The sequence below is a fragment of the Pantherophis guttatus genome, chromosome 2 (genome assembly GCF_059756535.1).
Source record: "Pantherophis guttatus breed Tessera chromosome 2, ASM5975653v1, whole genome shotgun sequence".
NCBI lineage: Eukaryota > Metazoa > Chordata > Lepidosauria > Squamata > Colubridae > Pantherophis > Pantherophis guttatus.
In genome coordinates, this window is record NC_142064.1 from 106451732 (window position 1) to 106469183 (window position 17452).

The 17452-nt window shown below is 41.6% G+C and overlaps 1 protein-coding gene across 1 annotated transcript in view; it reads left to right on the plus strand.

Annotated features, from left to right (window-relative positions):
• The first annotated feature begins 445 nt into the window (after nucleotides 1-445).
• Nucleotides 446-17452, plus strand: part of CASQ2 (calsequestrin 2) — a 96531-nt gene continuing 79524 nt past the window's right edge. The window contains exon 1 of the mRNA XM_034411163.2: nucleotides 446-994. Within this exon, the coding sequence (XP_034267054.2) occupies nucleotides 761-994 (234 nt within the window). The 5' untranslated portion in view covers nucleotides 446-760. The remainder of the gene's footprint in view (nucleotides 995-17452) is intronic.

Genomic DNA, 17452 nt, shown 5'->3' on the forward strand with positions numbered 1-17452 from the left:
CAACGGCTCACAGAAGATAAATGCAGAACATTTGTTTACATATTTTTTTTTAAACTGCAAGCTATAGGACAAGTTTTATGGCCTGGAAATGACTTATAATTAGATGGTACATCTGAAGCAAATGGAATCCCCCTCAAATCCCACAAAAAAGAAAATCCCAGAAGCATTTTATGGAGTTTTTCCTTCATAAAATGAATGATAATTAAAGGATCTCATTTAAAACACTCTTTAATTGTTTTTAGTAAAATAAATAATACAATAAAGTATTTGCAAGGGAAATTGCCATAAACTTATGCATTCTGGTTGATGATTGCCAGTTTTCTGCACAAGGAAGAATGTAAATCTCCCTTGAATTCTTCCCCACCCTCTGCTTTTCCTTTCTCTCACTCAGAGGCAGTGTGCCAGCAGTCTCTCAATCATGTCATATCTTTCCTTTTTATTCATTGTAGGATCTATTAATAGCTTTAAACAACTGCTTCCTAAAAATGGAGTTCTGAATGACACAGAAGCTGGCCTGAGCTATGTAAGGTATCCAGGGTTTGGTCTCTCAGCTTCTCCTTTTTTTTTTTTTTTGCCTTTGTCTTCAAACAAGGGTTACTTACTTGCTACAGATGCTTCCTGGTGACCTGAATCCATCTAGATCAATTTACTGGAAAAACGTGGGGATCAAAACAGTGCATAGAGATTGCTGAATTTCTCCAGGCTTTTCCCCTAAAATTTCCTTTTCTTCTCCCAGATAAACTCACAGAAGTACAGCAGTATGAAGGCAGCTTGCTGGTTCCTGGCAGTTTTTTATGTGCTTGCTTGCTACAGGGCTGAAGAAGGACTAGACTTCCCTACCTATGATGGGAAAGATCGTGTGGTTGACTTGAGTGAGAAAAACTACAAGCAGGCCTTAAAGAAGTATGATATGTTTGGTGTACTGCTCCATGAACCAGTGACTTCCGACAAAAGCTCTCAAAGACGGTTTCAAATGACTGAGATGGTGCTCGAGGTATGTGTAACTACAGGTTTATGTAATTGTTCATGGAATAATTTGGAGTCTAAATTGGAGTAGGATACAGATCTTCAAATGGGCATTTGAGAGAAATATCAGTGCAGATTTATATTATCTTTGGCAATTAATTTCTAAATCTTAACAATGCTTTTATAAGTAAAACTCTGCTTTTCAAACTGTACTGTTTCACTTATTTTAAGCAAAAAGTTTCTTTCATCCATATATTGTATTCAGTTATTCTCCTTCCCATTGGGAACTGAACAAGAAAACATTTAGTAAGCCAAGGTGAAACAACTTCAGATTCCATGTTCTTTGCAGGTTATCAGTCTTGGTTAAGTATTCATTTCTGAGGGAAAAAAACCCTGATTAATATTCTAGAGATGAAATGGTTCCAATATTAATGAAGCTAATCTAATAAAATGGAATACTACAACTGCCAGAAATATTCTAGAAAAAGCGGCTAACCACAATTGAGAGAGAAATATTTTTACAGACTGTTAATGGGAAACAATAGCTACTTTATAGAAATAGGGTAGATTCAAGGTCATATTACTAGCTAGTGAAGTCTTTTTATCTATAGCAACTTGTGTTTTCAGAATAAGCAAGTACCTAGAACCACCCACAATATTGTCTAAAACTTATAGTTAGGTCTCATTTGAGCACAATGCCTTCTAGATTTTGTAAGACGTGATACTGGAGTCTTATATGGTTAGATAATTTTGTGCAGTTTTTCACAGAATTCAAAACTAATGATATATGAGATGGTTACTATCAAGAAAGAAAGCCAGCTTATGGTTCACTATTACTTGTATGAGAGAAGTACCTATTGACAATATCTGTGTCAGTGCCTAGCTACCCAAAAGCTTCAGTCACACAATTATTCACCTTTAAAGGCGGTTCTGGCAGGGGAGGAACAACTATACAGCAGCTTTTTCCTATATTGCTAAGGCAGTGTGAAAAATCACAATGCATATAGAAGAAGTCACTTCTTCAATGTCTCTCTTTATCAGCAATAATATCCAAAGCAAATACCACAATGAGAGAATATGCAGCATCTGTGATCTATCTCTGTGATTTGGTGCTTTCTTTATCACCTGTGAAGGAGTGATACCGTGGCCATCCCTTTGCCAGTAAGGCAACATAACGTCAAAACCAAAAGATACCTGGATTGGGAACACCTTTCATGATCATGACCAGTATGTGGCAAAATTCTCAAAAATTACAATAGCATATTGGTGGCACATCTTAAATTGTCACAATTTGTCTCTGAGCTTTGCCTGACCCATCAAAAAAAGGAGCAAGAAAACAAAATGCAAAGTTTTGCATAATTATTTACTTTACAGCTATTGATCAAACATAATTTGCTAATCTGCTGATAGATACTATCTGCTCTTGAGAATAGGTTTTTGCTTCTCAGATTTGGATAACCTCCATTGTGTCACTATTGATAATAGGGACACACTTATAGCAGTCCTGTTTTAAGCATTTAAAAAAAGGTAAAGGTTTCCTCTGTTCAATCATGTCTGACTCTGGGGGATGGTGCTCATTTCAGTTTCGTAGCTGAGGGAGCCATCATTATCTGAAGATGCTTCTGTGGTCATTGGCTGACATGACTTTCTTCATCATCATTCTATTTTGCTACAATTTTACCCCCATCTGTGATATGTTCTATTACTTTCTCATTGAAATGGTTTGTCTGCCACTGAGCATGATTTGAGGTTTGGACTACAAAAACTAGAAACCAAACCTTGCAATTGCCCATTTCTTAAATTGTATCTTGGAGTTCTTGTCTTCTATGTGCATAGAATATGTATCTTTCCCCTCAGAAGTATAAATAACTAGAAACTCAGAAACTGTTGGTGCTCATGGTCACTTCTACATGAGATTTCTATGGCAATGAAAAAGTAGTTCCTAACTATAAGAGTCTCTTGATCCTGTCATTAAAGATTTAGCATTGCTTATGCATATTATCATCATGCTATGCTCCAGAGTTCTTTATCAGCTAAACCAATGACCTTTTGAAGTTAATCAACGTAAGTGCTGCTCCTCCATAGCTGGACTGGGCATTTCCCAATGGGAGAAATTCCTGTCTTGCCTTGCTTTGGCTCCTGGACACCCCCACTCTCCCCCTCCCCCTCCCCCCTCTTCTCCCCCCCCCCCCCTTCTGAAACAAAGCATTCATTACTATCATTCCTTCATCACTTGCTGGGTGCTCTGAGTGGTTGCTTTATCAGCACAGTGCTGGGGATGGGGTTGACCATTTACCTTTTTCAGCTCACTTTTTTCTCCTTTATTACTAAGAATAATTTTGGCAAAGGAAGAACAAGGAAGGGGCAGCATACCAGCTAACTGCCATTTAACCTCCCATTGGACAGCATCAGAGAGTTTTGGCCAATGGAAGGGCAGAAGGAGGTGAGGAATGCTCGACAGTGGCACAGAACTGGTGCATGTAGTTCGTTATGCCGTTGTGAGTTCAGCTGCATTATATAGTTGAAACTACTTTACCCTTCTTTCTGGCTCCTGAGATTTAGGTCCTTTAAGAGCTAAACCTGTGTGAGTTCCTCCAGCAATCCAGATGAAACAACTGAAACTGACATGAGTTTTGTTTCATTTCTTACTTTTCTTCAGCAACAAATATATAGAATCAGCCTACTGAGTATTTTTTTCTTCTTTTCCCTTTTCTTTTGGGTATAGCGAGAGTGAAAGATTTTGTTCCTGAAGAATCTGCAGAAACTTGATCCACAATGGTATTCTTTATTCCTTGTTCTTGGCTTTTCCAGTTCTTAGAGATGACGGTATCAGGACTGAAAATGATAGTAGTACCTCACGTTAATAAAACCTTTGTATAGGCATGGGTGTTTGTATCCAAATAGCAATGTCATTCATTTGGAGCTTTTTAGATGCTCCTCCAAGTGGTTCTGTTTTTTCCCCCTTATCAAGGAAAATCTGCTAGGGAGAATAGAACAAAATAACTGCCTATCCATAGCTCCCTGAGTCCTCCAACTAAATGCATTAATTACCAGATGAAAAAATAATGGAGTAGTAAAATACACAAAATCATTATGCCTAAGAGATATAATAATGTTAGTGATAAAGGCTGTTTTCATTCCTTGTGGCAAGTCACTATATTTTCTGTACAATGGACTGGTGGAGCAACACATTCATATTCCATTTTTTAATTGTTGTTCATTGGGAGGCAGCCATGACTGCTAGTTTTCCATAGGACACCTACATCTTATCTGGTTACTTCATCAACAGGAGAAAGATTTTTCAACTCATGCTGTAGGAATGTGACATACAGTGGTGGACTGGTTTGAATGCTGATTGTCTCTTGGAGTATCTCACAAAAGGTTTCATATGACTTGGCTGGATCATATTTTTATTTGGACAGAGTGTTCCTAATTTTAGTGACCTAAGCAAAGTGTTTCAGCTTTCTAAATTTAAAGGGGATCATAGTGAACTTTGGACTTCTTTGTTAACCTTTATTGCCAAGGCCTGTTATGGAAATGCTAAAAGAAAGTAAATTCAGAGGTTTTGCAGTAGCATACTTAATAACTGTAAGAGTGGGGTGCCCTTAAGTCAGTCTTGACTTCTGGTGATTGCTTGGACAAGTCCCAACAGTTTTCTTAGCAAGCTTTTGGGAAGTAGTTTGCTATTATCTTCTTCCTAGGACTAAGAGAGAGGGACTGGCCCAAAGGCCAAAAATTTATCCATCTAGAAAATACTACCATCATTGGCAACCTTCAGTCTTAAAAGACTATGGTATCGTGCTCTGGAAAGAGGTCCTAAAACAGCATCTGGTGTGACTAAAAAGGCCAATTCGACAGTGGCAATCCCTTCCACATTGAGGGCAGATACAGTCTGTCCCCTGCCCAGCCCCCAGATTTCGTTGGTTCCGGGACTGCCTCTTTGCCTTGGCCTGCTGAACAAGTGTCTCTTCGAATTGGAGAAGGCCATACTGTTGTAGCGTGGGAATAACGAGAGGCACAAGCAGGCTAGTAACAACAGCTCTTTAATTCAGGGTGAGACTTCAGCAAAAACTCACAGGCAACAGCCCTCTTTATATACTTTCCAGAGGCAACCCAGAACCAATCAGAATTCACTGTGCATTTGAATTTCCCGCACAAAATAGATACATACACAACACCCCTCCCCTCCCAGAAAGTGTTGTGGCCCCGCCCTCTGAGCCTATCCCATCGGAGGAAGAAAGCTCCGAGCATGAGGAAGAGGAGTCAGCCAGGCCTCCCTCTCCAGGCCCCTCCCCTCTGGCACTGTCTCAGGTGCCGGCCGAGGGAGAGGAGATTAGCAGGGAGACAGGTGTCTTGGATGAGAGTGAAGGAGAGACATCATTCCTGGACGCACGCCTCCGAAGGCATGATAAACGATTGCAGCAGCTCAGGAGGCGTGCTAGGGATTAGAACTGAGTCACTGGACCACACCCCAAAGACTATATAATAGAGGGTGGTGGCCAGTGATCCCTGTGACGAACAAAAATAAACCTTGGATAGTCACTAAAGCCTCGTCCGAAACTGCTGAGAGGAATATTAATTCTGTTGGACTCTTGTACACTGAGTATATTATCTTTCTGTTTTCTGTGGAAATAAAAGCACTTGGCAGACGGTGTGTATATCGCTGCCAAGTTGGAGATAAAGACCTGGGTGTGTTCCAAGTGCTTCCTTAACCCTCGGCTGGCTGTGTTTGTGTGTGTGTGTGGGCGGGGACAGATCAGAAGGCACTTATTCTATCTATTTACATATTTACATACAAAATCACGCAGGTGACCAGGGCATGTCTTAATCCTGGTTGACCTGCGCAGTTCAGTTGTTGGCGAGGCGTCGAGCCGGTCGGAGGGACCTCCCGTCTCTCCCGGCTCTGCCAATGGAACCTCCTGGATTTCTCCGGAGGTGTGGCTATCTCCGGCTGGGAGTGTCGGCTCGCTGGGGCAGCGCTGGAACTCAGGGTTGCCAGATAAGTATTCTGGCTTACTCTGGCTTGAGGTAGCTGTGTCAGGAAGACTTGGATAGTTAGGACACGAGTTTTCGTTTGGTAAACGTTTACGCAATTGATCTATATGTCTCCTCCAGATTTTACCATGGCCTATATCAACTGTGTATGACTTTGGACCGGTAATTCCTACGATGGTTCCCTCTACCCATAAAGGCCCATTGGTGTAGCTTCTAGCAAAAACTGGTGATTCTACTTCGAAATGTCTTAGTCCTCCCCCTTCCCCGGTGAAGCTATCGGAGGAGTAATTAGGATGCAGTCTGTCTAGAACGTATCGTAGCTTTCGGCCCATTAAAAGCTCGGCTGGGCTGCGGCCCGAAGTGGGGCATGGGGTGGCATGCTGTACCGCTAAGAACTCATCTATTCTAGCCTGCCAGTCCCCTGCATCGAGTTGGGAGAGGGCTTCTTTGGCCGTTCTTACAAATCTTTCAGCAAGGCCATTAGAAGCCGGATGAAAAGGAGCGGATAATGCATGTCTTATGCCTAATTCGGCTAAGTAGCCTTCGAATTGAGTCGCCGTGAATTGGGGGCCATTGTCGGATACCAGGGTGTCCGGCAACCCGTGTGTTGCGAATAGTTTTCTGAGTACTTTGATTACGGCTTCAGAAGTGGTAGATGGCTTTAAGGCAATTTCAAGCCACTTAGAATATGCATCTACAATAATAAGAAAGTTCTGGCCATGGAACGGGCCAGCGAAATCGATGTGAATTCTCCCCCACAGTCCTTTTGGTTTTTCCCATTCCCGAACGGGCGCTATGGGAGGATCTGGGCGGGACTCCTGGCAGGGCCTACACTTCCCCACCCACTCAGTGACATCTTGGTCGAGATATGGCCACCAAACATAGCTACGAGCTAGGCCTTTCATGCGAACAACACCAGGGTGTCCCCCATGCAGCATTTCTAGAACTCTGTGCCTTAACCGTGAAGGAATGACCACCCTGTCTCCCCACAACAAGCAACCCCCCAACATTGACAGTTCATTTTTTTTTGTTAAAGTACAATTGGAAGTCACCACCGTCCACCTTGGTAGGCCAACCCCTCGTTACCCAGCCCATTACTGTGCGCAAAACAGAGTCTCTGGCAGAAACCCTCGCCACCTCGTTCGAAGAAATGGGACCCGGGGAAACAATGTCAAGCAGTAAGACCGGGGCTTCCGGGGTTGGGTTGTCCAATAATTCAGGCAAAGGACATCGGCTGAGGGCGTCAGCATGTCCTAAGGTTTTGCCCGGCCGGTGGAGTAGCTTATACGAATAAGCGGCCAAGAAAATGGACCATCTGGTCATCCGGGGGGAGAGAGCCGCTGGGGTCGGTTTATCTCCAGCCAAAAGTCCCAAAAGAGGCTGGTGGTCTAGAATAAGTTCAAAGGTGCGGCCAAACAAATACTCGTGAAAGTTTTTGACCCCTGCTACAGCCGCTAGTGCCTCCCTATCTAGCTGGCTATAGTTCCTTTCAGCACTAGACAGAGTGTGAGAATAATAGGTGATGGGCACCTCTAACCCATTCGGCAGTCTATGGCTTAAAACCCCGCCTACGCCAAAGGGGGAAGCGTCACAGACCAATACTAGAGGTAGTTCAGAATTGTACTGGATAAGGAAACTGTCCTCAGACAAAAGTCTCTTTACCTCGTTGAATGCGGTCGCTTCTCGGTTTCCCAAAACCCATGGAACGTTTTTTCCCAGGAACCTGTGCAGAGGCTCGGCAATGGTGGCTTTGTGTTTCAAAAACATCGTATAGAAATTGAGAAGGCCCAGGAAAGCCTGCAGCTCTGATTTTGACTTGGGGGTGGGCGCGCTTTGGATGGCCCTAACTTTGCTTTCTGTGGGGTGAATGCCTGTGCTGTCGATTCTGTAGCCTAAGAATTCCACTGATGGAACCGCTATCCTGCATTTATTTCATTTGAGTTTAAGTCCCGCTTCCCTGAATCTGGTTAGGACTTGTCTGACCCTTTGGCCCAACTGCACTTCGTTTTGGCCACTAATCAAAACGTCGTCGAAATACGGGACGACACCTGGGAGGCCTTGTAGAAGGCACTCCATTGTGCTTTGAAAAAGTCCTGGGGCGATGCTGACCCCAAACTGAAGCCTGGTGCATTTAAAGGCACCTCTGTGGGTTACTATTGTCTGTGATTCTGCCGTAGCGTCATCTACTGGCAGTTGCTGGTACGCCTGCACAAGGTCTAGTTTTGCAAATAGCTTGCCAGGCTCCAGGGAGTGTAGTAGATGGTGGACTATTGGAACCGGATAGGCGCTCTGCTGCAACGCCTTGTTAATTGAACACTTATAGTCAGCGCAAATTCTAATTGAGCCATCCGATTTGACTGGCATGACTATTGGGGTTTCCCACTTAGCATGATCCATGGGAACTAGCACCCCTTGCTTAATGAGCTTGTCGAGCTCCGCATCAATTTTGGGCTTTAAAGCAAAGGGAACTCGCCTTGCTTTCAGTCTAATTGGCGCTACATTGCGGTCTAGATTAAAAGATATAGGGGTCCCCACGTACTTGCCTAGAGTCTCTTCGAAAATGTCCCGAAACTCATGGAGCAGGGTTTCTTTAAGTGATGATCCGCTGATGAACGCCCGTGAAGCCCGTGCCGAGGGCTCGGAACCATTTCATGCCCAGTAGACTTGGTAGGGGCTTGCTAACGATGGTCAGGGGCAGCTCTTTCTGGAACTCACCGTAGGTGACCCGGAACGTGCCCACGCCTTCAACAGGAACTCGATTTCCCTGGTAGTTGAGTAGGCGGGTTTTCTGATGGGACAGCTGGTTCTTCTGAAGCTTGGGCAGGAGTGCCTTGAGGGTTGACCAGGACATGATCGATAACGTAGACCTGGTGTTGATTTCCATTTCGCAGGATTTGCCGTTGATTTCTACTTTCGTGTAGACTTTCTCGTCGTTGGTTGTGCTGGCTTGGCCGATTCTCGTGCTGTAGGTCTCCCGCTTTTGAGGTTCGCGCCGTTTTCTCGTGCCGTCATCTTTGATTGGCTGTTTTGAACAAGCTGGTTCTGGTTGGTCGCGGTAGTCACGTGGCTTTCGACTATGCGGAAATTGAGCTCTGCAAACTCGTGCTAGGTGGCCTTCTCTATCACAACGCCTGCAAATGGCTTCTCTGTATTTACACGAATGTCTCTCGTGATCCCCACCACAGCTAGGGCAGTTCTCGTGGCGGCGGCTTTGTTCGCTCAATTTCTTTTCTGTATGGAAGACGTCCTCATCCGACTCTTCCTCTGTGCTGGTTCGCACCTCTTCTCTGTGGACGGGGGCTGTTTTCGGCCTGTCTTTGCTTGAACTTGGTCGCTGCAGCGCTTCCGAAGCTTTCATTGAGGCCTCATGTGCTCGGGCTTCGTCTAGCGCGCCGGCTAGCGTTAGGTCTGGCTTGGCTAGAAGACGCCTTTGTAAACGGGTATCTCGAACCCCGCAAATCAATTGTTCACGCAGCGCGTCATCTAAATCTCTGTAGTCACAATGTGTTGCGGCTTTTCGAAGTGCGGCCACATAGAAGGAGCTGACCGGCTCTCCTTCTTTTTGAACTCGTTACTGGAGTTCGTAGCGCTGAACGAATTTAGATGGAACTGGAGCGTAGTGGGCTCTCAGGTTGGCCTGGAGGACGTCCCAAAGAACCGTCTGGACTGGGGTTGGCTCGCAGAGTGATTCGGCCATCTCGAACACATCTGGTCCGCAGTGGCTTAAGAACAGGGCCCTTTTCCTGTTTGCTGAAAGCCCTTGCATTTTGCTCGCTTACAGGGAGCACTCGAACCTGGTCAGATACGAACCCCACTTCTCTCGGGTTGGGTCGAAGGGTTTTGGCGGAACGTAGGCAGACATGCCGTGTCTCCATGTTCGCTAGTCACCCTGGCTGAAACTCCAAGCTCTTTTTGATTTGCCTCTTGTGGCCTCTATCCCATCCTCGTCGCCAATGTTGTAGTGCGGGAATAACGAGAGGCACAAGCAGGCTAGTAACAACAGCTCTTTAATTCAGGGTGAGACTTCAGCGAAAACTCACAGGCAACAGCCCTCTTTATATACTTTCCAGAGGCAACCCAGAACCAATCAGAATTCACTGTGCATTTGAATTTCCCGCACAAAATAGATACATACACAACAATACTGTGTCTTTAGCATCCATGCTGAATGATCAGAGGTCAAAGTTTCCCAGTCATTAATGTCTATTCCCAAGGCCTTTAGATCCCTCTTGCAAATATCCTTATATCGCAGCTGTGGTCTCCCTCTAAGGCACTTTCTCTGCACTAATTCTCTATACAGGAGATCTTTCGGAATCCGACCATCAGCCATTCTCACGACATGCCCAAGCCAGCATAGACGTCACTGTTCCAAGACTGTGCTATTTGGAACTTTGTCATGCCAGGTAATGCCAAGAATACGTTGGAGACAATGCATATGAAAGGTGTTCAACTTTCTCTCCTGCCGTACGTAAAGTGTCCAAGTCTCACTGCAGTACAAGAGTGTGCTCAGGACACAGGCTCTATAGACCTGGATCTTTGTATGTTCCGTCAGCTTCTTATTAAGCCATACTCTCTTTGTAAATCTGGAGAATATGGTGGCCACTTTACCAGTATGTTTATTCAGCTCAGTATTTAAAGAGAGAGTATCGGATATGGTTGAACCGAGGTACACAAAGTCATGGACGACCTCCAGTTCTTGTGCAGAGATTGTAATACAGGGAGATAAATCCACGTCCTGACCCATGACTTATGTCTTTTTCAGGCTGATTGTTAGCCCAAAGTCTTGGCAGGTCTTGCTAAAACAGTGCATAAGTTGTTGAAGGTCTTCGGCAGTGTGAGCAGTAACAGCAGCATCGTCAGCGAAAAGGAAAACTTGTAAGCATTTCAGCTGGACTTTAGACTTTGTTTTCAATCTAGAAAGATTAAAGAGTTTTCCGTCTGATCTAGTCCGGAGATAGATACCCTCTGTTGCAGTTCCAAAAGCATGTTTCAGCATGACAGCAAAAAAGATCCCAAGTAAAGTTGGCGCAAGGACACAGCCCTACTTCACTCCACTTTGAATGTCAAAGGAATCAGATGTTAAGCTATCAAAAACTACAGTGCCTTTCATTTCCTCATGAAAGGACCTAATGATGTTAAGGAGCTGAGATGGACATCCAATCTTGGAGAGAATTTTATAAAGGCCGTCCCTACTAACCAAGTCAAAAACCTTGGTAAGATCTATGAAGGCTACGAAAAGTGGCTTCTCCTGCAGCTGTCTAAGGGAAAATACCATGTCAGTAGTGGACCTGTTGGCTCGAAATCCACACTGTGATTATGGATAGACTCTCTCTGCAAGCACCTGGAGCCTCTTCAGTATGACACGGGCAAGCAGCTTCCCTATGACACTAAGAAGAGAGATGCCGTAGTAGTTGTTATAGTCACCCCTGTCGCCTTTGTTCTTATACAGTGTGACGATATTTGCGTCCTTCATGTCCTGTGGTACTCCACCCTCCCTCCAACAAAGACAGAAGATTTCATGCAATTCAGTGGAAATGTTCTCTTTCAAACACTGCAGAACTTCGGCAGGGATGTTATCTTTCCCGGGTGCCTTGTCAGAGGCAAGGGAATCCAGGGCCACGTTTAGTTCTTCTAAAGTTGGTTCACTATCAAGCTCCTCCAAGACAGGCAGGCATTCAATGTTTTTTTTTTTTATTGCAAAAGTTTTACAATTACATTTTCACCCCTTTTTTCCCCCCCACCCCCCCAAACTTCCCAACCTCCCTAACCCTCCCTAACCCTCCCCTCCCCCCAGACTTCCCTATAATGTACTCATAACTGGTAAAGAAAGATAAAAAAAACACAAAAAAACCCCTTAATATAACACTTATATAAAAACTTGAACCCCTCCCTCCCCTTTATAGTTTTTCTTTTTACCCTCATTACATTAAAATATTTCTAATACATTATTTTCAAATAAAAGCTATTTGATACTTTCTAGTTTGATATTTGTTCTGAACATATTCTATCCATCTTTTCCATTCCCATTCATAAGTCTCTTGTGAGCAATCTTTTAAGTATGCTGAAATCTTCGCCATCTCTGCAAAACTGGCCATCTTCAAAGTCCATTCCTCAATAGTGGGCAAAGCTTCATTTTTCCAATATTTACCTATCAACAATCTTGCTGCTGTTATCATATACAACATCAGTTTTGTTTCACCTGATGTAAAACCCTTAACTATACCCAATAAAAACAATTGTGGAGAGAATTGAATTTTTTTCTTCAAAACATTCTGCATGACCCACCAAATTTTTATCCAAAAAGCCTTAACTTTCCTACAGGTCCACCAAACATGATAATAAGTAGCATCCAAACATTCACATCTCCAACATTTTGGCTGAACATTAGGGTACATACATGACAACTTTTTGGGATCTAAATGCCATCTATAAAACATTTTATAGAAATTTTCCCTCAAGTTCTGCGACTGTGTAAATTTAACATTCTGAACCCAAATTTTTTCCCATGTTTCCAACATCACTGGTTCTTCAAAATTTTGTGCCCACTTAATCATACAATCTTTAACTAATTCGGTTTCTGAATCCCTTTCTAGCAAAACATTATAAAGCCTTTTGCTATGCATTGGACCTTTCTCTTTTATATGTCTAACCAATTCTTCCTCGTGCAACATAATACCAGTTTTTTGGTCCTCTTTCCATCTCAATTGTAATTGATTATATTGTAACCAAGTTAGATTAATCCCTTCGTCCAACAGTGTCTGCAATGTCTTCAGCTGCCATCTGCCCGCATCTGTAAAAAGAACCTCTTTGTATAAAACCCCCCCGAGTGACATTATATTTGTATTCCACAAAGTATGACCAAGATCCAGCCATAGCGGTATTTTATAATCCCATTTGAGTCGGTGCTTCTTCCAAACTCTCATCAAAGAGTCTCTAAGTATATGACTTTTAAATACTTTATCAACTTTGTCATCATAAAATAAGTAAGCATGCCATCCAAATTCAAGATCAAAACTTTCTGCATTCAATATTCCAGCCTTTTTCCTTCCAAACCAATCACTTGCTAAAGTTAAAGCTGCTGCATCATAATATAACTGTAGGTTTGGAAGTTTAAGACCTCCTCTTTCTGGAACATCTTGCATAATTTTCAATTTCACTCTCGGCTTTTTCTCGTTCCAGACAAACTTATTGACTCCAGTTTGCCAGACTTTCAGTTGTTTATCACTTTTAAGCACCGGGATCATTTGAAACAAAAAAAGAAATCTTGGCAAAATGTTCATCTTAACTGCTGCTATTCTTCCAAGTAGAGACAGCTGCAGTTTTTTCCAAGTCTCCATGTCTTTCTGCACCTCTCGCCACAACACCTCATAATTATTTTGAAACAATTTCGTGTTTGATTCTGCAACCTGAACTCCTAGATATTTTACCTTAGGTACAGTCTCAAAACCTGCCCTCCTTTCAAGCTCATGTTTACGATCTTGTGTCATGTTTTTAGCTATCATTTTAGTCTTTTTTGGATTCAGTCTAAAACCTGAAACATTACCATAGTCTTGTATAATGTCTTTCATCAGGATTATTGATTCCATTGGTTGTGATAGGGTAACTACCAGATCATCTGCAAATGCCTTTATTCTGTAGTCCTCTTGCCTAATCATTATACCTTTCAAGATATTAGAATCCCGTATTGTATTTAGCAAGACTTCTAGTGTTAAAATAAATAAAAGTGGGGACAACGGACATCCCTGTCTTGTTCCTTTTTCAATTTTAAACTCTGTTGTCAAACTTCCATTAATAATGATCTGTGCCTTTTGCTCTTGGTAAATTGCTGAAATCGCCTGTATAAATTGATCCCCAAAATCCATCTTTTTTAAAGTCTTTAGTAGAAAATTCCAATCCACTCTATCAAAGGCCTTCTCTGCATCCAAAAAAACCAGCACTGCAGGAATCTGTTTATTCTTCTCAAGATATTCCAATAAATCTATTACTTGCCTTACATTATCCTTCATGTGTCTGCCCTCGATAAATCCCGCTTGATCATCATGAATCACCTTTTGGATTACTGGCATCAACCTGTTGGCTAGTACTTTCGCATAGATTTTATAATCTGTATTCAAAAGAGATATTGGTCTGTAATTCTCTGGTTTTTTAGGACCAACTTGTTCTTTTGGTATCAAAGATATGTAAGCTGTTGTCCATGATGGGGGTATTTTACCCCCTTGTTGAATATTGCAAAATAAATCTCTGAGTTGTTCCACCATTTCAGCTTGCAAAGTTTTGTAATACACTGCGGTCAAACCATCCGTGCCAGGAGCTTTGGCTGTTTTTAGCTGTTTAATTGCTACTATTATCTCCTCCTCTGTTATAGGATAATTCATTCTTTCCTTTTGTTGATCAGTAATTTTTGTAACTCTTTTATCGTTTAAATATTTTTCTATAAGTCCATTCTGCACCTCCTCTTTGGCATATAGTTTGGTATAATAGTCCACAAAAGCTTCTTTAATTAATTTTTGTTGAAAAATTTCTTTCCCTCCAATATCAATACTATCAATAGTCTGTATACTTTGTTTTTTCCTCAATGTGTAAGCCAACCATCTGCCCGGTTTATTAGCGTTACAAAATGTATTGTGCTTCGCATATTGTAAGTTTGTTGCTACTTGTTCCGCCATAAGCATTTGGAATTGGTCTTTCAAAAGTTTTATAGCACCGCATATTCTTTCATCTGTTGGATTTTTAATAAGTAACTGTTCTTTATTCTTTATTTCTATTTCCAATTCAGATCTTTTCTTTTGTCGAAACAGTCTATGTTTAGAGTTCATGTAGATAAGTACCCCTCTCATATAAGCTTTACTTGCGTCCCACACAGTTTCTATTGGGGTACCTTTATTCAAATTTATTTCAAAAAATTCTTTCAAATGCTTTTTAAGTTCTGTTGTGTTTTTTTCATATCTAAACAAGTTCTCATTTAATCTCCAAGAACGTCTCTCAACCTTATCCATCTCAATTTCTATCCATACTGGGCTATGGTCAGTCAAAATTCTTGGAAAAATCTTTGTTTTTTTTGTCTTGACAAGTAAATCATCTGACAACAAAATAAAATCAATCCTAGAGAAGGATTTATGTCTATCTGAATAAAAAGTATAATCCAGTTCTTTTGGATTATGTATTCTCCAAATATCTTTTAGTTCCAAATCTTCTTTCATATCGAAAAAGGTCTGAGGTAACCTAATCCTAGATTTCGCTGAACTTCTTTTGTCTAATTTAGAGTCTATTACTCCATTCCAGTCTCCCATAATTAAAATAGATCTATAGTCCCATTGTAGTATTTTAGTATGTAACATTTTATAAAAATAATCCTGTTGTTGGTTGGGAGCATAAATTCCTATCAAAAGAATTTGGCCATATGTTGTAAGTAATTCAATTGCTACAAACCTACCATCTTCATCTGTTTCTATAACTTTAGCCGTAAATTTCTTATTTACATAGATAACCACACCATTCTTTTTTTGCAACGTTGAAGATATAAAATGTATTCCTAATTTGGAGTTTATCAAGTATTTTTGATCTTGAACTGTAATATGCGTTTCTTGTAGACAAATTATATCATTATTAAATTGTTTCAAATATGTAAATAATTTCTTCCTTTTCTGTGCTGAATTCAACCCATTCACATTCCAAGATAAACACTTAAGCATCATCTTCATCTTTCTGGAGCAAAGAGCAGAATAACCGAATATCATCCACGATCTTCGGAGTCGCTCCCCCCATGGCTCCAGTCTCTTGTGTAGTAGTCTTAGCTCCCTTCTTGTCTTGTCTTTCCTGTTGTTGTTGTTGCTTTTGTTTAAGTAATTTAGATTGAGCTCGAGTTATACGTTGATCCTTAACTTCAATCATCCGAACCGGGTCCAAGATTGGAGAAGATTCCAGCAAAGGCTCATCCAAAAAACCTCCTTCTGCACCTTGCATTTCCTCTGGTTCCTGCTTAGACTGTTCTTGCAATTCTCGTTGAGGTTGCTTCTCATCACTCTCCTTAATCTCCAAAACTGTAGATGTACGTGGGGATGGTGTTCTTTCCTTAAGAATAGTAGTGTAGAAGTGCTCTGCCTTCTCCACGGTGTTCAAACGATATCTTTCTCCCTTGTATCTCAAGATTATACCAACTGGGGCGTCCCACCGAAATGGTATCTGTTGATTTTGCAATTCTTTAACAAGAAAGCCAAATTCTTTTCTGGTTTTCAACATTTTAGGGGGTAGTTCTTTAAAAATTCCAATTCGTGAACCCCCCACTTGCACAGAGGTGTAAAAGGATTTTTGCAGGATGTCATTTCTTATTTCTCTATCTGTAAAATATATGACCACATCTCTGGGCAATTGTCTTTGTCTGGCCACCCAAGAATTCACTCTATAAATTTTATCTATTTTGTGAAAAACCACATCGGGATTAACTTGTAAGATCTTGGCCAAAGCCTCAGAACAGACCTGTCTCAAATCCTGTCTGTCCTCTTCTCGAATTCCTCGAAGCCGTATTGCAAACTCCATTGCCCTGAATTGTACCATCACAATTTCATTTTCAACTCTCTGCATTTTATTGTCAACATCAGCAATTTTATAATCATTGTCTTTCATCTTAACATTAACTTCTGATTTAAATTCTTCAACTTTAGAATTAACTTTAATAATAAATTCTGCCAGGCCAGACGCCACTTCTGATATTTTTTTGGTCACCTTATTTTGATTCTGTTTCACCATATCTTTAACTTCATTAATTTCCTGCATAAATTCCTGGTGTGACTTTTGAAGTTTGTCATCTATCTCCTGTTGAGATTTTTGAAATTTATCATCCAGAATTTTAGAAATAAATTCTTTTAAATCTCCCACATCAAAATCTTTTTTCTGAGTCTGTATCTGTTGTTCAGGGGGAGGCTGTGTTTTATGTGTGGGAGATCCACCTCCTGTTGCCTTCACTTCCTGCTTCTTTGAGGCCATCCTGCCACGTAAGCTAGTTTTACTAAAAAGGGAAGTTCTTCTTCCTCTTCTCCCACCTCCACAAAGACTTCTGAAAAAGTCCCCCAGATTTATTCAAATAAAAACTAAAGTAAAGCAAAGTCCAGTATTGAAAAGGGAGAAATTTCTCTCTTATTCTCTTGTTACAAGCGAAGCAACTTCGTAACAGTTTAGAAACTTTGTAACAAAGCAAGATGAGTTCAGCAATCCACACTCGCCAGCTCGTTAACTCTAAGGCTAAGCGCCATGTTTTTACAGTTCACTTTCACTCATCCGCATTTTTTCACTCAGATTAGAAAGCCAAGAAAACTCTAATACTTGCGATTCCGAGTTTCAGGGTTCAAGTAGAAATATACTGCTTGTTAAGGCTAATTCCTTTCCTTTAAATTTGAAGTTTCCTGTAGCCGGCTTGTTCTGCAAAAGCAGACTTGTCCCACGGCGCCCGGAGTCCAGCAGGTTGAACAGGAGCCGCTCCTGTTCCCTCCCCTAT